The 23,979-nt window shown below is 41.3% G+C and overlaps 1 protein-coding gene across 1 annotated transcript in view; it reads left to right on the top strand.

The window, feature by feature from the left end:
• Positions 1-21,122, top strand: part of alg13 (ALG13 UDP-N-acetylglucosaminyltransferase subunit) — a 76,328-nt gene extending 55,206 nt beyond the window's left edge. The window contains exons 21-28 of the mRNA XM_067996744.1: positions 425-460; positions 2,561-2,616; positions 4,820-4,897; positions 5,987-6,161; positions 11,981-12,082; positions 12,164-12,204; positions 12,866-13,043; positions 20,061-21,122. Of these exons, the coding sequence (XP_067852845.1) occupies positions 425-460; positions 2,561-2,616; positions 4,820-4,897; positions 5,987-6,161; positions 11,981-12,082; positions 12,164-12,204; positions 12,866-13,043; positions 20,061-20,326 (932 nt within the window). The 3' untranslated portion in view covers positions 20,327-21,122. The remainder of the gene's footprint in view (positions 1-424; positions 461-2,560; positions 2,617-4,819; positions 4,898-5,986; positions 6,162-11,980; positions 12,083-12,163; positions 12,205-12,865; positions 13,044-20,060) is intronic.
• Positions 21,123-23,979: the final 2,857 nt, after the last annotated feature.

Here is a 23,979-nt window from a genome sequence, read left to right as displayed (position 1 = left end):
GCCTAGTTTGAGATGATGGAGCTTGTATGTTCCTATCCACTTAACAGTCTTACCTGGCTTCATGGGTACAATGCCATATAGTGCCAGATATATTAGGCTTACTGAGTAAGAAATGGCAGTGGCTGACTTAGTAAATTTGTTTTCTAATTAAGTTTTTCGTGTGCTAACGCTTTAACATGTGACTCCATTTAATTTTGAAGCAATTAGAGTTCTTTGTTCACAAAGAATTGCTCAATTTTTTTAAATTGGAGATAGCTGAACAAAATTACAGAGTAAAGAACTTGTTTGCTAATCATCCCTGTTAAAGGTCATCTTGATCCTTTTTAAGAGTTTCTCACAGGTGTCTGCTTATTCTTGTCATGAGTTTTACATAATTAAATTTCCATCTCCCAGAAAATTTGACTGATGCCGTTTCTGTTCTCAGGAGAATATCATGAAGACTTTATTTATGCAGCATCAGGTTGGTATGATACAGCTGAAGATTCTAAAGTTTGTAGTGAAGCTACAGAAATTTTAATGAAACTTCCATAAATTCTGTTAGTAAACCTATTAATTGATCTATTTCAGTTGTAAGGTCATACAAAAGGTTTATAAAGTTACAACATACTTACTGCCAGATTTTTTAAAAAAAATTTTCTGTGGATGTAAGCAATGCTGACGAGGCCAAATTTTTTTGCCCATCCCTAGTTGCCCTCAGATGTTGGCGATCATTGTTGAACCACGATAGTCCTTGTGGTGATTGTGCTCCTATAATGCTATTAGGAAGGGAATTTCAAGATATTGACCAAATGACTATGAAGACATGAGGATAAATGTCCAGGTCAGGATGGTTTATGACTTTGAGGGACTCTTGGATGTGATGTTCCCAAGACATTGCTGCTCTTGTCCTTCTCAGTAGAGGTTGCAGGGGAGGGAGGGAGGTGCTGTAGCGCATCCTGTAGATCGTACGTACTGCAGCCACACTGGGCTGCTGGTCGAGGGATGATTAGGGCACCATTCAAGTGAACTGTCCTGTCCTGATTTGCTGCGCATATTCCAGGTGAGTGAGTATTCAGTCACACTACTTATTTGAGCCTGGTAGATGGTGGAGAAGCTTTGAGGGGTCAGGAGGTGAGCCATTCATTGCAGCGCATCCAGCCTTTGTCCTGTTCTCATAGCCACAGTTTTGATATGGCTGGTCCAATTCACTGTCTGGTCAGTGGTGACCCCTAAGATGTTGGAGGGGGACTTGGCAATGGTGGTGCTGTTGAAGGTCAAGGGGGGATGACTGGGCTTTGTTTAAGATTGTGATTACCTGCCACTTGTTGGCCCAAGACTGGATGTTACCCATGTCCTGCTGTAGACTGGTATGCCCTAATCGCAACCAAAGGACAGACTAGCGCTGGCTGCTAGGAAGACACGAGGCCGGGTGACCTTTTCCTTAGCCTAAACTTCCTTGCTTGTTCCCTACTCCCTTTCTGTGGGAATGTCTACTCCAACTCTAGGCAGTAGACCTTTGGCCACCTAGCAGCCAGAGCAGTATTGGTAGAAACCTGTGAGCAGGTTGCCTGCCTGTCTGCCCCTTTGCCCTTTCATCAAGAAATGGTTCATGGAGGTTTGAAGATGTAAAATCTAACTCATAATGATTTGATTGAAACTAATTCAGTGATTTAGTAGATTTGAATCTGGATGGTAAAATCAATTTGGATCCTCTGAATGGATTCTCTTCTAGCCTAACCTACCAACCAGTATGTATATCTTGAGTTAATTTGATGCCCAGCATTACTGTACAACTGATTGATTGCTTTAAGAATGTATTGGTACATATTTGTACACCTCTTTAAAGTCCATTTTGAAAATAGTGACATTTTACTGTTCTTCTCAGTGAAGCCCTCTATTTAATTCATCCTAAGAATGTTGGGAATTTGTAAACGGTGGGAAGTCATCTTGCAATGCATCCACTGAATAACGTTAATCAGTTTCTGGAGTTTTAATGTGGGGAGGTTGAAGTAATTGTCATGCTGATTGCTTGATTTGAGAGCAAGAGTTGTTTTGACATTCATGAAATACTTTGTAGCAGCTTAAATTGGCATCAAGCTAGTAGCTGGAATAGTTATGATGCATACACACTAGGGTGGGAAATTAGAGGGGTTCTGAATTCCTGCTATTCATCTACTGGAAAACTAAAATTGTCACCTACTTGGACGACTCATTAAAGTACTTGTATTTTCTCATGAAGAGTGCACTCCCTATTGGTAAGATGATTCCTGGATGAAAAACACCTCACTTCTATCAGTTACACTTTCTAAATTCAAACTGTTAGGACATTTGAGACAAAAGGATGTTAAATCATTTTCAATTTGTACTTGATGTGTATCGACTGAAAGAAACATCTTGGGTTTGTTTGTTGTGACTTGCACTTTATTGGACAGGAATTTAAAATGTACATTTTGGTCAAATATTGCAGTTGTGTTTTGCAGCTAGCTTAATGTTTCAATCAAATGTTCTGTAACCATTTTAAGTGTAATTGGTTTGTTGCCTTACTAATTTCCAGAAACGCACAATTTCAATTCTTTCTCAGATTCTGGATATTCAGATCCAACTGTGTATGGTACAGCAGAGTCTACAGCTAACCTAGTAAGTGTGCTTCATTTAAGGATTTCTTTTTAAGATAGACTTTTATCTGTATTTTTGAACATTGAGTTTATGTTCAAACTTAGCTCAATTTCAAAGTTATATAAACCTGAACTTGTCCAACAGACCAAATGACCAACTTGGTTTTAATTCAGCAATGGGGCACTTTCAGCACGTGTGTAGTTTTAGTTTTGGAGACTATGCATGAATGCATCTGACAGCATGGAATTCAAATGTTACCAAATTGTTTTACATTATGTACATCTAAGTTGAATAGTATATTTCCTTATGTAGTGAATATAATAGGTCACTAGTAACATTATTCCTGTTTGTATAATATGGCTCTATAAAAATGGAATATATATTTTCCCTTCTGTGGACAGCAACTTGTGCCCTCAGGAGCTACGAATCATAGACGAGAATTTTTCACCATTTTTTTATCAACCTTTGAAACATAGGAACAGCGTCCAATTGTGTATAGCGAACACTCCATCTTTCATCAAATAGTTTATGGAGATTTACCTGTAATGAGCTTACAGCTATTCAAATGAGTCTTGAAGTGTTCTGGGGCAACAAATTACTTTGATTTTTTTTTTTGCCAAGCAACCTGCACCCAAGCCACTGCCAGAGCTTAATTCAGAACAAATTTTTACCTGTTTTGAATATTGGCACATGCATGTAGCATTCAAATTTATTTTAGCTCCATTTCATCCATAATCTGACAATGGTGGTCTGCTTCTGGATGTTTTTGGGAATCAAAATGTGAATCCATTTGTTATGTTAAAATTTTTACTGTTTTTAATCTGTTCTCCAATCCTGACCAGCTATTGAGCAGCCATGGCAAAGTCTGTGGTATGAGTCATTTTTTTCCCCATCCTGATCACCTGCAGTGCTTCTTTGTGATTTATAGAATTGAGATGATCAACCGTTTATGGCAAACAATGCTGGTGCCCATTGCACTGTGTAGTCTTGTTGCATATGCAAAAACAAACTGCTGGGAGAAATATTGTCAAAACACATCTGAATACCGTATGCAATTCCAGAAACCAAGTGGCATTGTGGTTGAAATTTAGATTGTCCAACCAGATGATCATTTGGACTTCTTGGCTGAAATTTCAAGAGCCTAATGTGGTTGAAATGCAGGGGAAGGAGTAAGATGTTGCCAGTTTGTCATTAGCGTGCGTTGTTTGTTTATCCAAAAAAAGCTTGTACATTCTTAGGAATGTGTGGGGGGGGAAAAAATTAGTGTAATTTCTGGCCTGTGATGTCAGGTGCTATTTAATATCAAATTGCCTCTGACCTATGTGGTATTGTCTCAAAAGTGAAAATTTTATTTTTTTAAAAAATAGCTGAAGTTCAACTTGGGGTTCAAAATTATCCGGTTACTACCTTGTAGCTCAGTGCTGCAATACAGAATCTGTGGTTACTGAATTACCCTTTTAATGTGTGCATCTGTATCATTTAGATTGGATAGTGTAATAGTCTCTAACTGTGTCTTCAATTGATTGTTGTAAACAATTTTACAACACCAAGTTATAGTCCAGCAATTTTATTTTAAATTCACAAGCTTTCGGAGGCCCTTGGATATCCTTTCCACTGTGAGCCGGCAGTTTGTGGTGTCGATGGTAGTCATGATGTGGAGATGCCGGTGATGGACTGGGGTTGACAATTGTAAACAATTTTACAACACCAAGTTATAGTCCAGCAATTTTATTTTAAATTCACAAGCTTTCGGAGGCTTGTGAATTTAAAATAAAATTGCTGGACTATAACTTGGTGTTGTAAAATTGTTTACAATTGTCAACCCCAGTCCATCACCGGCATCTCCACATCATTCAATTGATTGGGCAAATGATCTGGCTTCTTCCTTATCCTAATCACTAAATTTTCTATTCAACCCATTCAAACCTCCAGGATTTTTTTTGGGGGGGGGGGTGGGGGAGAGGGGGTGCAGAGAAGGAACATCATAGCCTGCAAATACTGTATTCAATGTGGCAAGAACTTTTTGATAGCTACAAAGGATTTTAAAATTTAAGAGGCTGCCTGTCTTTTTTTTTTGGGATGGGGTTTGGAGTAAGATGAGGCATATACTGCAATCAGGCCAAAGTGTTTTCTTGTTTTTATACATTGGGCCTTTAGTCTAGTCTAGGAATGTTATTCCAGTGCAGGAGAAGGGGGGAAAAAACTGATTGTTGTTTATTTGTAGTCTATTCAGGAAGGATGCTCTGCTGCCGATTTGCCCCCGGAGGGCCAGGTTGGCGCACACTTCAGTTATTCACAGCAGGTAAACCTTTTCCAGAAGAAAGCTCTTCATTTATATTCCTGTCTGTAAACTGGTGTTAAATAGGAGCAAACGCTTCCATTTAAAAGAAAAAAATAACCAACTGAATACTTAACAGTTTCAGGCTGTTTGTGGTGAGGGACTTAGCATATGTTTTACCTTCTGTTGGAAATTACGTAACAAATGCTTGTAACTGTTTAATGTCTGGTGTTTAGGCCACATGATAAAACTTAAGATATGGTTTGACCACTGATGCTATACAACTTATTTCATTCCATAGTGATCTTTCAAAAATTCTAATGTTTCTAATCCTGATTGCACATGATTCTGTTTCTCTATGATGAACTTAGCTGATTCATCCACTGCTAGTTATTGTTTAATTTGGGGATTGGAAGAGCTGAAATCCATTTCCCACTGTGTAATAATATTTTCAAACTAGTTAATACCAGAACAAATTGGTTTGTTACAGTATAAATGAGTTCTCCCATAATGCAATGTGACCTGATATATTGCACAATACCTTGTTGGCTGACCATGTGCAGGATTTTTTAAAAAAATATTTCATTCCTAATAGTGTTTGTTGACTTGTGAATTGAGTAATTTGTGGTACAAATTGAGATTACTGACTGGACCTCTTGATGGCATGAAGAAAGTGACCAGATCAGATGTTCCTGGGCTGTAATTCAAAGACTCCGTGTAGTCTAAACAACACGAGTCCCTGATTTTGGTTGTTTGTGAACCTGACCTGCATGATGTGCAAAAATAATGTGGTATTCCTGGTCCTTTTTTTTGAGAAAATTGTTTTATTTTGAGTGCAACTGCCTTGATTAGGTTTCTGGTAATTACATTATATGCTGCTTGCTGGCTAAATATGAAATATTAGTCCTCAATTTTTTGGCATAAAGAACTGTTCCCTAAAGTGAAAGTATTGTCATGTTCCATTGGTGCTAAGTAAAATTGGTATGAGTAATTTAGAACATTGATCATAGCATCAGCATTTTCCTATAAACAGCTATTAAAACATTCAGCTGTAATCTTTGTATTCAGAATTCATCTGTATATGGTGTGTAAACTTGTTCCTTATTATTCTAGATGATGGGAAATTCATCAGTGGTATCAACATCCGCTTGTGTCAATGCTGCCCCTGTTGTAGGTTTCTCCTCCAACTCAGCAGAAATGAGCCAAACATCGGTCACCTACACAACAGTGCCACAGCAGACTGTTGTGCCACCTGTCCTTGTACCTTCTCATCCTGTTGGGAGGCCAGGTATGGAACCCAAAGCAGCCAGAGTTGGTTTATTCTGAGTTTTGATGCTTCTGTCAATTTAATCTGGCCACTTATGATTCTAATTATGCTTTAGACTTATGTTCAAGTACAACAATGTCAAAATTCTATCAGTGATTACCAATCATAAACTCTTGCTACATCATACAAAATCCAACAGTGCAAATCCACAATATCAAAAATAATAATGAAAATATATTCACTTGGCTTCTGATATTAACATGGTGCCTTTCATACTTAGTATTCCATTCATAACAGAAGAACTGGGATCATCTGATGCAGCAAAAAGATACCAGCAGCATTTTTCTTGATGGGGAAGGGGGACAGAGGAATTCAAAGACAGGGATGAACAGAAGTAGGAAAGTATCCCTGGTAGAATCCCCACCACTTACACCATTCCCGTTTATCCCGGATACATTGAGCAAATGGCTCGAACCATTTTCCATTTCCATAGGTGTCAATTACAAATTAAACCGTATTAAGCAGGCTGGCTATTTCGGGCAGTTCAAGCACCTCATTAAAATGTGATTACCTGTCATTACGTCCTTAAAGCCCACTCCCCACTGTGAGTCCGTGCAAGTGATTTTCATTGTTTATTGAGAAGCAGTTGCCCTGTCCAATAAATTATTAGTAACCAACATGTAAAAGTTCTTGAAAGATGATTTCAATTGAAATGGGAGGTTATTGGGACTATGACTACTCGTGTTAGTTTGCTTCAGATTCGGGGTCACTTTCTGTCCGCCCCCGTCACAGTCTAACTGCCTCTTAAAACGCACCAGGGCTTTAATCTCAGGAAAATTGACAACTCATTGCTTTGCTGACTGTTGGCACAAGGCCCCCCTCATCACTGAAATAAATTGTTTTGCAGAAAAGCTAGGGCAAGCAAATGCTTGTCATCGATATTTGCTCTTGTGCTATGGAGTTATTAAGATGTCCGATGGATATACAGTTCACCATGAACAGCGGGCAAATTGCATTAGCACGAGCGTGCCCGTTGTATATGGTGGGGATTGTAATACAAGCTGCAAGTTTTTTTTTATTCGTTCACGGGATGTGGGCGTCACTGGCAAGGCCGGCATTTATTGCCCATCCCTAATTGCCCTTGAGAAGGTGGTGGTGAGCCGCCTTCTTGAACCGCTGCAGTCCGTGTGGTGACGGTTCTCCACAGTGCTGTTAGGAAGGGAGTTCCAGGATTTTGACCCAGCGACAATGAAGGAACGGCGATATATTTCCAAGTCGGGATGGTGTGTGACTTGGAGGGGAACGTGCAGGTGGTGTTGTTCCCATGCGCCTGCTGCCCTTGTCCTTCTAGGTGATAGAGGTCGCGGGTTTGGGAGGTGCTGTCGAAGAAGCCTTGGCGAGTTGCTGCAGTGCATCCTGTGGATGGTGCACACTGCAGCCACAGTGCGCCGGTGGTGAAGGGAGTGAATGTTTAGGGTGGTGGATGGGGTGCCAATCAAGCGGGCTGCTTTATCTTGGATGGTGTCGAGCTTCTTGAGTGTTGTTGGAGCTGCACTCATCCAGGCAAGTGGAGAGTATTCCATCACACTCCTGACTTGTGCCTTGTAGATGGTGGAAAGGCTTTGGGGAGTCAGGAGGTGAGTCACTCGCCGCAGAATACCCAGCCTCTGACCTGCTCTCATAAGAACATAAGAACATAAGAAATTGGAGCAGGAGTAGGCCAATCGGCCCCTCGAGCCTGCTCCGCCATTCAATAAGATCATGGCTGATCTGATCCCAACCACAAATCTAAAGAACACAAGAAGTCGGAGCAGGACCCGGCCACATAGCCCCTGGGCCCTCTCCGCCACCCACAGGGCATTGACCGATCCGAACTCAGCTTCATGTCCAATTTCCTGCCCGCTCCCCATAACCCCTAATTCCCTTTACTTCTAGGAAACTGTCTATTTCTGTTTTAAATTTATCTAATGATGTAGCTTCCACAGCTTCCTGGGGCAGCAAATTCCACAGACCTACCACCCTCTGAGTGAAGAAGTTTCTCCTCATCTCAGTTTTGAAAGAGCAGCCCCTTATTCTAAGATTATGCCCCCTAGTTCTAGTTTCACCCATCTTTGGGAACATCCTTACTGCATCCACCCGATCAAGACCCTTCACAATCTTATATGTTTCAATAAGATCGCCTCTCATTCTTCTGAACTCCAATGAGTAGAGTCCCAATCTACTCAACCTCTCCTCATATGTCCGCCCCCTCATCCCCGGGATTAACCGAGTGAACCTTCTTTGTACTGCCTCGAGAGCAAGTATGTCTTTTCTTAAGTATGGAGACCAAAACTGTATGCAGTATTCCAGGTGCGGTCTCACCAATACCTTATATAACTGCAGCAATACCTCCTTGTTTTTATATTCTATCCCCCTAGCAATAAAAGCCAACATTCCGTTGGCTTTCTTGATCACCTGCTGCACCTGCATACCAACTTTTTGATTTTCTTGCACTAGGACCCCCAGATCCCTTTGTACTGCAGTACTTTCCAGTCTCTCGCCATTAAGAAAATAACTTGCTCTCTGATTTTTCCTGCCAAAGTGCATAACCTCACAGCCACAGTATTTATATGGCTGGTCCAGTTAAGTTTCTGGTCAATGGTGACCCCCAGGATGTTGATGGTGGGGGATTCGGCGATGGTAATGCCGTTGAATGTCATGGGGAGGTGGTTAGACTCTCTCTTGTTGGAGATGGTCATTGCCTGGCACTTATCTGGCGCGAATGTTACTTGCCACTTATCAGCCCAAGCCTGGATGTTGTCCAGGTCTTGCTGCATGCGGGCTCGGACTGCTTCATTATCTGAGGGGTTGCGAATGGAACTGAACACTGTGCAGTCATCAGCGAACATCCCCATTTCTGACCTTATGCTGGAGGGAAGGTCATTGATGAAGCAGCTGAAGATGGTTGGGCCTAGGACACTGCCCTGAGGAACTCCTGCAGCAATGCCCTGGGGCTGAGATGCTTGGCCTCCAACAACCACTACCATCTTCCTTTGTGCTAGGTATGACTCCAGCCACTGGAGAGTTTTCCCCCTGATTCCCATTGACTTCAATTTTACTAGGGCTCCTTGGTGCCACACTCGGACAAATGCTGCCTTGATGTCAAGGGCAGTCACTCTCACCTCACCTCTGGAATTCAGCTCTTTTGTCCATGTTTGGTCCAAGGCTGTAATGAGGTCTGGAGCCGAGTGGTCCTGGCGGAACCCAAACTGAGCATCGGTGAGCAGGTTATTGATGAGTAAGTGCCGCTTGATAGCACTGTCGACGACACCTTCCATCACTTTGCTGATGATTGAGAGTAGACTGATGGGGCGGTAATTGGCCGGATTGGATTTGTCCTGCTTTTTGTGGACAGGACATACCTGGGCAATTTTCCACATTGTCGGGTGGATGCCAGTGTTGTTACATAGTATAGCAGCCATAAATTTGGAAGGTATGCACCAAATTTCACAGGAATAGGGGTAGACCATTCAGTCCCTCGAGCTTGCTCCACCATTCAATCAGATCATGGCTGATCTGCACTTCAACTCCATTTTACCTGTCTTTGCTTTATATGCTTTGATACCCTTATCTCAGTCTTGAAAGCTCCAACTGAACTAGCAGCCACAGTCTTTTGGGGGAGATTTCCAGATTTCTACAGTCCTTTTTGTGTGGAAAAAGTGCTTCCTGATTTCACTCCTGAATGGCCAAGCTCTAATTTTAAAGATTATGTCCCTTGTTTTAGATTCCCCCACCAGAGGAAATAGTTTCTCTATCTACCCTATCAAATCATAACATTTTAAATAGCACATCTGAAAATTCATGAGTTAACTCTAAGATGTGGATGCAGATGAACTCATGGCAATATTCAAATAAAAGCAGTGAGTTCTCCTAGTGCCTTGGTCAACATTCTTTCCTCAACCAATATTGCCGAAAACAAATTATCTCTACATTCATTCATTGTTGTTTATGGGGGTCCTTATTGTGTACAAATTGTCTGCCACTTTTGCCTGTATAATAGTTTTTGCACTTCAAAAAATAATTCATTGGTTGTCTTGAAGTGATGAGGCACTCTACATACGCAAGCTTTTTTTGGCTATAATAGTCATAAACCAGTTTATATAAGCAACACTTAATATTTTGTCTTAGTGCTTCTTGCACTATTTTTAAACTCCAGTAGATGGTGCTCTTTTATTAGTCTTGCAGAAATATGACCGTAGCCAAAGCTCCATGTTTTTCTACTTTAAACTAACGAGTTCTTTTTGTATTGATTTTTATACCAAGCTGTTTCAGTTTAAAGCTGTACAAATTGAGGAATATTGGAATTGATTATAGCAAAAAAAATAATTGCCTGAAGTCATTTATGTCTCTGAACCAAAAACGCTATTAAGGTTGCTACCTTTTTTTAAGTTTGATTTGATTTAGAGTACTCATTTCTCCATATATTCTAATACACCTGAACACATGCTTCCACTGACTCCATGACATTGTGAAAGATCAGCAAAAAAGCATCTTGCTCTCCTGTCTAGCATTACCTTTTATACATGCTCTCATGCCCTTGTCTTGGTTGGGGGGATGGGGGAGTAAGAATTGTGCAAGGAGTCTTTGAATCAACCTGTAAAGTGTTTTTATTTCAAAATATACTTTATTTCATAAAATTTAAGGATACACTCAGTTCAATGTAGATGTCTCAATTGCAATTCAAAAACAATACAATACAGATCATACACAATACGATTCCATTATTAGTTTAAAACATGGTACGTAGCTTCTACATGCTGTACAATACAAGGTGAAATGGCCTTACACGGTGGCCTTCCCCATAGAGCCTTTGCGTAGGCCGCACTTCGCCTCAGTGCTTCCTGCCCCCAAATGTAATTCACAAACCATGATCTGCACAAATACAGACTGAGTTCTAAAAATATAAAGTAGATTGGGTGAATTTTTTTTTTTGGTCAAGGACAGTTTATAGATCTTGGTGTTTTTTACTCACTCATACTTCATGTGGGGTTCAAATGTAAACTTTTCTCCAAATATGGAGCACAAGCCATATACTGATCTACTGATGACTAGTACAAAATGAAAGCTGCTTTTGTTAACTTTTTCACCTTCCCCTTCCTGCTTGATGGTCATTGCTAACTTGGGGTACAGACCAAGGGCACTGGTAGCCTCACAATTGGCCATTCTTCATGTCTAAGCTGATGCAATGAATGTTGGTATACTCGTCAACCATCACAGCTTAGCCCAATCCTGTTCCTTGCACAATCTGCACACATACAAGGCATTTTCCAGCAGGAATTGATGGGTAATGATTTGGAAAAGGGAAGTGGCTTTTCCCTCCAATTTGCTACGGCAAATTATTTCACTCCAATGCTGCTCAACTGAGAGCTGACTGTACTAAGAATTGAACCGGCAATATTCTGGTCTGTGTAGCTCAGGCTGCTTTTATCCTTCTTTAACTAACTAGTCTGGAACAGTTTACGCTCCACACACCCATGATTTTATGTACTCATCTTTTTGCTTTGACGCATAAGTTGCAGGAAGGTTACTGTGTAGTTTCTGATAGCCTGTAGCACTCTTTCCACACACCCTTTTCTACGTGTATACCTATAATTCCATTTTTATTTCTGTTCTGAGTAAAGTTCCTCGCCTATTTCTTAAAGTCTTGACTTGCACAGATCCGGTGCCAATCCATGTGTTATCCATTGATCACAGCTTGCTGTGGTTTTCAATTCCAACAGTTATTAGCTGGAAGAATGTGATGTGCTCTGCTTGCTTTCCAGTAACAGTACTTTCCAATATGTGTTTTCTGTTCCACTCAGGTCCTCACCCTCCTATCAATGAAATGGGTGAAACCATGAGTCCTCCTGCACCACCACCACCACCATATTCCTGTGATCCGAATGGCAATGATCTTCCTCGAGGTGACACCCTTTTACTCTGAATACAACCAAAGTTCACACATTCATAAGTTTTATAGTAACAAAAGTCTTTGTTTTTTTTAGATAGAAAGGTGGTTCAGTATTACTTCAACCTTGGTTTGCAGGTGAGTTTGATGGTTATTCTAGGATTACAGCCATGTGGTTTTACTTCTACATATGCCAAAATCCTCTGCCCTTTCCAACATTTTTCAAAAACTCTTCAAAAGACATCCTGGAGAATACCATGCCTGTTCTGTAGATCTTCAGAGCATCTTTTAAGTACTTTGTCTTTCTAACACACACATACTCACTTAAGTGATGGCCCACAACCTTTATTCAGAATTCATTTTCATGAGGTGTTCTCTCAAGGCTTCTTGAATGCAGTTAAGACAACATGTGACTTAAAAGTTCCATTTTAAAGCTGAGATCACTGGAATGGCCTAAGTCTCTGGTACATGTCATGGGCCAAGTGCAGTAGAATGATTACTTGCTGAATGAATTCATGATGTCAGTTGTGAATTTTGGGGAGATCTGTAGTAAACACTAGGTTTGAGTGTTGTAAAAGCAAGCAGGTTCTGTTTAGAATTTAGAATTTGTAATAATAGAACTAATTTGTGTTCATATCCATTGCATGAATTACTTCAGCTGTAAATTAATCTTAATTTTTAAAAAATTAAACATTTCTACCATATTGAAAATTATCAACTTGTTTGACTTTTTTCTACAAAGCAAATTGAAAAATTGGTTGATTCTGGACAGTTTTGAGTGTGTTTCTCTTGTTTCTAGTGTTATCACCAAAACTATTGGCAGTCAGTAGTCTATGTGCCACAACAGCAACCAGTGGATATATACCCAGCGTTCCCTGCAGCTCCCCAGTTTGTTGAACAGTCAACCATGCCACAGCTGTATGGTGACAGCGGGAGAAGTGATGACCATCAAAGTTCCTCTGACACGATGTCTAACGGCAAGTCTACTTTATATTTTCAGCAGATTTTATTTAATATGAAAACACATGTCTGACATTTCAATCTGCTTTGGGAAGGGAAATTGTTCAAACCTCAATTAGTGCGTGTTTTCTTAAAAAAAAAATTTGTGCTGCTTCCCTTGCAATTTGATGGAAGTTTTACAGATGCCTTGAAGGTAATCCTGTCATAACTTTTTTAGGTTGTGTCCCCCATTTCAGTTATTGGAATTGAGCACTTGAGGTCAGGAATGGTATTGCTAGATGCAGAATAAAGCTCCCTCTTCTGCCCCAACAATGTGTCACATCCTCATTCCTGACTGCACCAGTTTGACATTTTATCCATTTCCCACATTAGTCATTCTGTGGTCTCAGATTGACCATTAGTTCTGAATTATGGACAGTTCTATACTGAGTGCTGTCTACTAGGAACTGGATTGAAACTACCCAAACTCATTTCACATGGGATCCTTGGAGACAGGAGACTTTGATCTCATCTGTCTGGGCCGATGGGTGGAAGACCAATACCCAATCTACCGTGCTGCCAATTTTCAGCTTCCCTCCGTGTGGTCTCCCCCCGCCAATGATTTTAAACAACCAAGGTATTTAAAATGATTAAGTGATTCGATAGGGTAGATAGAGAAAAACTATTTCCTCTGGTGGGAGAATCCAGAAAAAAGGGGCTCAATCGTAAAGTTAGAGCTAGACCATTTAGGAAGTGAAATCAGGAAAGACTTTCACACAAAGGGTAGTGGAAATCTGGAATTCTCTCAAATGCTGTGGTTGTTGGATCAATTGAAATGCTTAAGACTGAGATCGATTTTGTCATGTAAAGTTGTTGAGATATTGATCAAAGTCGGGTAAATGGAGTTGAGGTACGGATCAGCCCTGACCTAATTGAATGACAGGACAGACTGAAGGGGCTGAATGGCCTACTCCTGTTTGTCTATCCGAATCCAATGGAGGCCTTTCTTTTCATAGATTTTTTTTTTTGATTGTTCGGTGCTGACCCTCTAGTCCCGTCACAGATGAGAATCACATTCCACAACAAACACAGAAGGAACCAGAAATAACTAGGCATTAAAATTCATAATGTTTAAGTTGAACTAATGGCTAAAATATCAATTAGAATTTCAACGTGTAAAATTAATAAGTTCAAGGCATCAGTCAGCCAGGCCTAGGACCACTGGACAAAATCAGGGACTCCATTTCTGAGCAAGACCACCCAGTGATGTTTACAGTTGAAGCTTAGTCAGTTCCAACACTTAATTTTGTCTGAGTTATGCCACAGGAGAACAAACAGTCTTGTGCTGTTTATTGGGCAATTGTGTCCCTTGATGTCCTCTGAGCTCATCTTAACCATGAGGCCCACCTCCTGCTCCCTCAACCCTATTCCCACCAAACTGCTGACCACCCAACTTCCCTTCCTGGCCCCTATGTTAGCTGATTGTTAATGGTTCCCTCTCCTCAGGTACTGTGGTCCCACCCCTTCAAATCGGCCATCATTTCTTCTCTTCCCCCCCCCCCCCCCCTGCCCTTGACACCTCTGTCCTTGCAAACTACCACCCCATCTCCAACCTCCCTTTCCTCTCAAGTCCTTGAATGCATTGTTGCCTCCCAAATCCATGCCAATCTTTCCCTCAACTCCATGTTTCAATCCCTCCAATCAGGTTTCCACCCCTGCCACAATACTAAAAAGGCCCTTATCAAAGTCACAAATGACATCCTTTGTGACTGCCTGTGGTAAACTATCCCCCCTCAACCTTCTTGACCTGACTGCCGCTTTTTGACGTGGTTGACCACACCATCCTTCTCCGACACCTCTCCCCCGTCGTCCAGCTGGGTGGGACTGCACTCCCCTGGTTCCATTCTTGTCTATCCATTCAGAGTCAGATCACCTGCAGTGGCTTCTATTCTGCTTCTGCACCGTTTACCTATCCTTGGGCCCCTCCTATTTCTCATCCACATGCTGCCCCTCGGTGACGTCAGGTTCCACATGTACGCTGCGATACCCAGCTCTACCTCACCACCACCTTCCTCGACCCCTCCACTATCTGATTTGTCACACTGCTTGTCTGATAAGCAAAAATTTGCTCCAACTAAATATTGGGCAGACCAAAGCCATTGTCTTTGGTCTCTGCCACAAAGTCCGTTCCCTAGCCACCGACACCATCCCTCTCCATGGCCACTGTCTGAGGCTGAACCAGACTGTTCGCAACCTTGGCATCCTATTTAGCCCTGAGATGAGCTTCCGACCATATATCTGCTCCATCACCAAGACCGCCTACTCCCAGCTCCGTAACAACGCCTGACGTCTTCTCCCTGCCCAGCACCCCCCCCACCCCCCCGGCCTCAGCTCCTCTGCTGAAACCCTCATCCATGCCTTCGTTACCTCCAGACACGACTAATCCAATACTTTCGCGTGACGGGTTACACCCGAGCAGGACCGGGACCAATGTCCTCGCGGGGGTGTTTGCTAGTGCTGTTGGGGAAGGTTTAAACTAGAGTGGCAGGGGGATGGGAACCTGAGCGGGGAGTCAGAAGGGAATAAAGTTGAGAGCAGCAAGAGCGGGGAAGACCCAGGGGAAATCTACAATACAAATAGCACAAACAGTTGTTCAAGAACAAGTGAAAGGGAAAAGCGTAGAGCAGCGGAAAGAAAGTGTACTTTAGGCATGACAGATAAAATAAAAACTAGAAGGCGTAAGGCAGTTAACCCAACATCAAAGCTGTGGCAGGGGGTTGGAAACCTGAGCAGGGAGACAGAGGAAAGCATGTCAGGAAGGGACAAAAGGTATGGAGTAAAAGGTAAAGTGTTAAAGGAAAAAGCAGGAACTAAGTGTCACAAAACATATTTGAAAGTTCTTTATCTGAATGCACGTAGCATTCGTAACAAAATGGACGAGTTAACGGCGCAAATAACTACGTATGGGTATGATCTTGTGGCCATTACAGAAACATGGCTGCAGGGTGACACCGACTGGGAATTAAATATGCCAGGGTATTTAACAATCAGGAAGGACAGGCAGGAAGGAAGGGGAGGTGGGGTGGCTATGTTAATAAAGGAAGGAATCACTGTAATACAGAGAAATGATATTGGGACAAAGGATCAGGATAATGAAACAGTTTGGGTAGAGATAAGGAATAATAAGGGGAAAAAAACACTAGTGGGCGTAGTATATAGGCCTCCTAATAGTTGCAACTCTGCTGGAAGTAGTATTAATCAGGAAATAGTCGGGGCATGTAATAAGGGAACAGCTATAATTATGGGGGATTTTAACTATCATATTAACTGGACAAATCAAATTGGGCAGGGCAGCCTTGATGAAGAGTTTATTGAGTGTATTAGGGATGGATTTCTTGAGCAGTATGTAACTGATCCTACAAGGGGGCAAGCAACCTTGCACCTGGTCCTGTGTAATGAGCCAGGATTAATTAATAATGTCCTAGTTAAGGATCCCCTTGGAATGAGTGACCATAACATGGTTACATTCCATATCCAATTAGAGGGTGAGAAGGTTGGTTCTCAAACAAGCGTACTGAGCTTGAATAAAGGAGACTATGATGGTATGAGAGCGGAATTGATTAAAGTGGACTGGGAAAATAGATTAAAGGGTAAGACGGTACATGAGCAGTGGTGTTCATTTAAGGAGTTATTTTACAACTTTCAAAAAATATATACTCCACCGAGGAAAAAAGGGTGTAAAAGAAATGACAGCCATCCGTGGCTAAGTAAAGAAATTAAGGATAGTATCCGACTAAAAACAAGGACATATGAGGTAGCCAAACTTAGTGGGAGGATAGAAGATTGGGAAGTCTTCAAAAGAGAGCAAAAAGTAACGAAAGGATTGATTAAGAAAGGGAAGATAGATTATGAAAATAAATTAGCAAAAAATATAAAAACAGATAGCAAGAGTTTCTACAGTTATATAAAAAGAAAAAGGGTGGCTAAGGCAAACATAGGTCCCTTAGAGGATGAGACCGGAAAATTAATGGTGGGAAACATGGAGATGGCAAAAATGCTGAACAAATATTTTGTTTGTCTTTACAGTGGAGGACACTAAGAATATCCCAACACTGGACAAACAGTGGGCTCTAGGGGGGGAGGAGCTAAATACGATTAAAATCACTAAGGAATTGATACTCAGTAAATTAATGGGACTCAAGGTGGATAAATCCCCTGGACCTGATGGCTTACATCCTAGGGTCTTGAGGGAAGTGGCAATAGGGATTGTGGATGCTTTGGTAATAATTTTCCAAAATTCTCTGGACTCGGCAAAGGTCCCGGCAGATTGGAAAACTGTGAATGTAACACCCTTATTTAAAAAGGGTAGTAGGCAGAAGGCTGGAAATTATAGACCAGTTAGCCTAACATCTGTGGTGGGTAAAATTTTGGAGTCTATTATTAAGGAGACAGTAGCAGAACATTTGGATAAACATAATTTAATAGGACAAAGTCAGCATGGCTTTATGAATGGGACGTCATGTCTGACAAATTTGCTTGAGTTCTTTGAGGACATAACGTACAGGGTGGATAAAGGGGAACCAGTGGATGTAGTGTATTTGGACTTCCAGAAGGCATTCGACAAGGTGCCACATAAAAGATTATTGCTCAAGATAAAGAATCACTGGATTGGGGGTAATATTCTGGCATGGGTGGAGGATTGGTTATCTAACAGGAAGCAGAGTTGGGATAAATGGTTCATTCTCGGACTGGCAACCAGTAGCCAGTGGTGTTCTGCAGGGGTTGGTGCTGGGTCCCCAACTCTTTACAATTTATATTAACGATTTGGAGGAGGGGACCGAGTGTAACATATCAAAGTTTGCAGATGATACAAAGATGGGAGGGAAAGTAGAGAGTGAGGAGGACATAAAAAACCTCAGGGGATATCGACAGGCTGGGTGAGTGGGCGGAGATTTGGCAGATGCAATACAATATTGGAAAATGTGAGGTTATGCACTTTGGCAGGAAAAATCAGGGAGCAAGTTATTATCTTAATGGCGAGAAACTGGAAAGTACTGCAGTGCAAAGGGATCTGGGGGTCCGAGTGCAAGAAAATCAAAAAGTTAGTATGCAGGTGCAGCAGGTGATCAAGAAGGCCAACGGAATGTTGGCTTTTATAGCTTGGGGGATAGAATATAAAAACAGGGAGGTATTGCTGCAGTTATATAAAGTATTGGTGAGACCGCACCTGGAATACTGCATACAGTTTTGGTCTCCATACTTAAGAAAAGACATACTTGCTCTCGAGGCAGTACATAGAAGGTTCACTCGGTTAATCCCGGGGATGAGGGGGCGGACATATGAGGAGAGGTTGAGTAGATTGGGACTCTACTCATTGGAGTTCAGAAGAATGAGAGGCGATCTTATTGAAACATAAGATTGTGAAGGGGCTTGATCGGGTGGATGTGGTAAGGATATTCCCAAGGATGGGTGAAACTAGAACTAGGGGGCATAATCTTAGAATAAGGGGCTGCTCTTTCAAAACTGAGATGAGGAGAAACTTCTTCACTCAGAGGGTAGTAGGTCTGTGGAATTTGCTGCCCCAGGAAGCTGTGGAAGCTACATCATTAAATAAATTTAAAACAGAAATAGACAGTTTCCTAGAAGTAAAGGGAATTAGGGGTTACGGGGAGCGGGCAGGAAATTGGACATGAATTTAGATTTGAGGTTAGGATCAGATCAGCCATGATCTTATTGAATGGCGGAGCAGGCTCGAGGGGCCGATTGGCCTACTCCTGCTCCTATTTCTTATGTTCTCTCCTGGCTGGCCTTCCATTTTCCGCCGTCCACAAACTTGAGCTCATCCAAAACTCTGCTGTCCATGTCCTGACTCTCATTCACCCATCACCCCTGTGCTCGCTGACCTACGTTGGCTCCCAGTCTGGGAACGCCTCGATTTTAAAATTCTCATTCTTGTTTTCAAATCCCTCCATTGCCTCACCCCTCCCTATCTCTGTAACCTCATATAGCCCTCTGAGATTTTTGCATTCCTCCAATTCTTGCACCTTGTGCATCCCTGATTTTAAATGCTCCACCATTGATGGCCCTAAGCTCTGGAATTCCCGCCCTAAACCCCTCTTTCCTCCTTTAAGACCCCCCCCCTTAAAACTTAACTCTTTGACTAAACTTTTGGTCACTTGTCCCAATATCTCTGTGGTTCGGTGTCAAATTTTGTTTGATACTCCTGTGAAGGACATTTTACTACATTAAAGGAGCTATATAAATGCAAGTTGGTCCAATTGTCTCCAGATTTAAAACTTAATTAAATAGGGGGGTGGTTGGCAATTGATCCTAATCACTGCTCAATTCAAACTTTTAGGTAGCAAAATGACTAACTTAGTTTGTCTGAACACATTGAGAAATGGGAGCTGATTCTGCACAATTGCTCTACTAAAGCTGCCTGGAGGAAGGTTGAACTGATAGTAGATGGTCATTAAATGTGGTATGTTTTCAGCTTCATCTGTAAACTCCTATTAGTTAGCTTCAGTAACTCTTCTTGACATGTCATCCACAGTCTCTCAATTTAAAAAAAAATTAGCACTCCTTGTATCTGTTCCTGCATTATATTTTAAAAAAATAAACACCAAATAAGGGTGCTAAATGTGATTCTTCAAACTCAGCAATTAGTTATAACTTTAAATGAGATTGTGCATAACATATGGTTAAGTAACACTTGGGTAGAATTAGATGTGATAATTACAGAATTCTTACAAACCATTCCAAAAGGTAGGTCTTCATATGATTTTAATTTTAGATGAGGATTTAAAATCTGGATGAAAACTGATGAGTGCATGTTGTCACAAAACGCTATCTGAGCCCCCCTCCCCCTGGAAGGGTTCTCCTTGCTTTAGGGCATATCAATATTTTCCATGATGGGACATATGGTCTGCATGTTCAAGTTGAGAGCTCTTGTAGGTAGTCTGCTGGTTCCTGTACGTTCCTCCTAAGTTGTAACATGTTAGTTTTTTAGGGTAGCTTTTAATTTTTGGTACTAAAGGGCTGCTTTTATTTTGCAGGTTCTTATCCTACTGTGGAGCCTCAACCAGTTCCTCATTCAACAGTATATTATCCAGTGCTGACAGACCAGTACATTCCAGCACCCATGTCTGCTTATGATCCCTGCATCCCTGTAACATCCACGCTTCACTATGTTGGTACCTGGTACCCAACAAATCAGATGTGCAACAGTTCAAGGCTGCATAGCACAGCATGTCCGGCGCCTCCACCTCCGTTAAATTATGTTGCACCTACCAATCCACCTACACACTATGTATCTCACTAAGTGTACAAAAAAAGGGCTTAGGATTTAACAAACCCAACTAAAGGAGTAGATTGTTAACCCCCTATCCCTGCCCCCCCCCACCCCGATCCTTTAATTGCCTAACTCGGAAGATTCAATTTTATTTCAATACTTCTCTATAGACACTTTCTATTCAGATAGAGGATGACCTTTTCTATCTTTTGTCTACATTTGCCTGAAATGTTTGCATATATGGTCATTTATTTAAATGGGAGTTGTGTTCAACTCAATTGAGATTTTTCACTTTCCAGTAAAATTCCCAATTGGATTTGTAGACCGAAAATAGGGTAAATGTTGCTAATAAGTAGATGTACTTTATACAAGCTTACCCCCACTACACAATATCAACTGAGAATTTCAACTTCCCCTTCAGTGAAATGGCTGTCTTCTGGATTCAGTTGAAGAACTGTTTCACAAAGGATTAACCTTCAAAGAAGGAAAATTATTCCTACTTGACATTGAGTGTACCATTTTCCACCCAGTTTTCCTGTTAGCTGATGATTCTAGCGCACAATCTGTACCGCTTCTACCTCATGTTTAAAAACAATCAGGATTCCATTGTCTTTAGTTTGTGAAAGCTTGTATATTTTTATAAAGTTTCCAGTTCAGCTTAAAATGTTGACTGCCTTATTAGTTTTGTTGCGCCACAGAGAAAAATTGTTTGGCACTCACTTTTGTTTTGTTTTAGACTGTTAATGTCTGCTGCTGTTTTCTGGAGTACAGTTATGAGATGGTGTGTGGTTATGGGTTCATTATTTAAAAGCGTTGAGTAATAAAAACTGAGCACTGCAACCTTTTTGTGTCCGTGTGCTGATTTTACACGTAACCCAGTGAAAACTTGTCAGTAAATGTTGCTGTGCTGTATCTTGTATTGACTTTTGAATCTAAATTGTCTTAATTCATAATCATGGAGCAGAAATTTGAATTAGTAAACTGGGATGGGGGCAGGAAAGGGAAAAATACATTTGATGGCAGCCACTTGAGGCTATTGTTGTGCCCTACTTAGTGGCTGATTGTTGAGGCAGTTGCAAGGTTCATTTTTCCAGTTAACCTTTGACCAAGGAAGGAATGTGGTAAGAGACCTTAAAATCCATATTATAGGTGACTGACCATAATCAACGTAAGTGGTTTATAATGGGCATTTATTTTGGGAAGGGGGAGAATAACTCTGAAAATTCAGTCTTTGACCTACTGTTCCGACCAAGCTTAATACAAGCTTTAGGAACTGTATTTCATCTTTCGTCTGGACACTGCAGTGCTCTGGTCTGAACATTAACTTTAGTTACTTTGACCTCAGTTATGTTACCCCATTTCTTTACTACAAGGGAGACTGGCGTTGCAGAGAGGAGCCTGTCAGTGTCCTAGGTGGGGGAAAGAAAGGCAGATTGATGCTTTTGGATGTAGACCCTTAGAACACAGTTGGTGCTGGTGGTGGTAGGGGATGTTGGTTTGTTGTTTCCTTTATAAGACTGATGTTTTTCCAGCTTTTCATTTTCATTTAAACCTGCATCTGCAGGCTTTCCCTCTCTCCCAATTTCTCGGTGTTCTTGTATTTCCCTTTCACTGTCTTAGCTATTTCTTTTGTTTCCTAATGTCTGCTTGACTGACATCTTTTATCATCTGAATTGCCCACTTTTCTTAAGGTTACAGATCGTTCAACCCATTATCTTCCTGTCATCGGAATTTATTTTATTTCCCCTCCCCTTTTTTTTGATTCTATTAAAATGCTCAATTCAGTTTTCAGTTCTGAGGTTCTGCCTGAATAGTCAGCCTATTTTTTTTACTTCCACAGATGCTGACAGCATTTTCTGTTTGTTGCTGGTATTCAGTGTTCATTGTTTTGTTGCTAAGGGAGCTATGCTTCTGTGCATTTCCTCCCCCCACCCCTTGTTCCATCACTTATGGGCCATGCCTTCAAATGCCTAGGCCCTATACATTGGAATTCCCTCCCTAAACCACTCGACCTTCATCTTCACATATGACCCTCCTTCAAGTCCACATCTTTGACTTTTGGTCACCTATCTTAAAATGTACTACTTTGGCTTGGTGTCTTTTTTTTCTAATGATACCTCTAAAATGTCTTGGAACTTTTTGAATTACAGGTGCAGGCAGGGTAAATGGGATTAGATTTTTTTTTCCCCAGCACTTGAAACTGCCAGTCACTAATCATCCTAGGACATTTGATGGGTATGTGTCTGGAATTAGGGGGAGGTGAAATTAGAGGAGAAAATAAGCTATCGTTCTATGCAGGTTTCTTAAGTTGTGTAATGAAAACAGTTGACATGTCTCCCTTCAAGTTTGTTGGAAGTTATCTTGCTAGAACAGTAACACTGGAGAGAAGACACTCCATTGTGCTCCATAGAACCTCCCAATAAGTGAACATGTGTCTTGTATTGGAGGCTAGCATTCCAAATTGAGTTGAAAGTAACTTGCCTGCATTTCATTTTGGGTGGGGGAGGAGGAGAGCAAAAATAAATTCTAAATACCTACTGTGTTTGGCTTATGTGACTAAAATTGTTTTAAATATTTTACTTTCCTCTAGCCTATTAGTGTCATGCCTTTTGTAGCAAGGATAAGCTGTGGTAGATTGCAGGTTTGTGTTTGCACTTTGACAGTGAGGAGGAAAGCTGTAGACTGCAGGAAGATATTAATGGACTGGTCAAGTGGGCAGAAAAGTGGCACATGGAATTCAATCCAGAGAAGTGTGAAGTAATGCATTTGGGGAGGGCAAACAAGGCAAGGGAATACACAATAAATGGGAGGATACTGAGGTGTAGAGGAATAGAGGGACTTTGGAGTGCATGTCCACAGATCCCTAAAGGTAGCAGGACAGGTAGAGAAGGTGGTTAAAAAGGCATACGGGATGCTTTCCTTTATTAGCCAAGGCATAGAATATAAGAGTGGGGAGGTTATGCTAGAACTGTATAAAACTTAGTTAGGCCACAGCTTGAGTACTGTGTACAGTCCTGGTCACATTACAGGAAATATGTGCTGATAGTAGAGAGGGTACAGAGGAGATTTATGAGGATGTTGCCAGGGCTGGAGAATTTTAGCTATGAGAAAAGATTGGATAGGCTGGGGTTGTTTTCTTTGGAACAAAGAAAGCTGAGAGGAGAATTAATTGAAGTATATAAAATTATGATAGGACTAGATACTGGATAGGAAGGACCTATTTCCCTTAGCAGAGGGGTCAGTGACAGGGGGCATAGATTTAAAGTAATTGGTAGAAAGATTAGATGGGAGCTGAGGAGAAATGTTTTCACCCAGAGGGTGGTGGGGGTCTGGAACTCACTGCCTGAGAGGGTGGTAGAGGCAGAAACCCTCAACTCATTTTAAAAAGTACTTGGATGAAGTACTGTAATCTACAGGCCTCCAAGTGCTGGAAAGTGGGATTAAGCTGGATAGCTCTTTTCCGGCCGGCACGGACACGATCGGCTGAATGGTTGTCTTCTGTGCTGTAACTTTCTATGATTCTATGAATTTCCTCATGTTTAACTCAATTTAGCCATATTCTACAGAAGTGAGTCATCCAAGGTTGTCTTCTGATAATGTAACATGGTGCATTATGTCATATACCAGTCTCTAAAGATGGTGTGGGTGCATCATAAGGAGAAGAAACATTTTTTTAAGGAAAA

This window comes from Heptranchias perlo, chromosome 15 (genome assembly GCF_035084215.1).
Source record: "Heptranchias perlo isolate sHepPer1 chromosome 15, sHepPer1.hap1, whole genome shotgun sequence".
NCBI lineage: Eukaryota > Metazoa > Chordata > Chondrichthyes > Hexanchiformes > Hexanchidae > Heptranchias > Heptranchias perlo.
The sequence above is the reverse complement of the archived record's forward strand: the minus strand, read 5'-3'. Positions and strand labels throughout refer to the sequence as shown.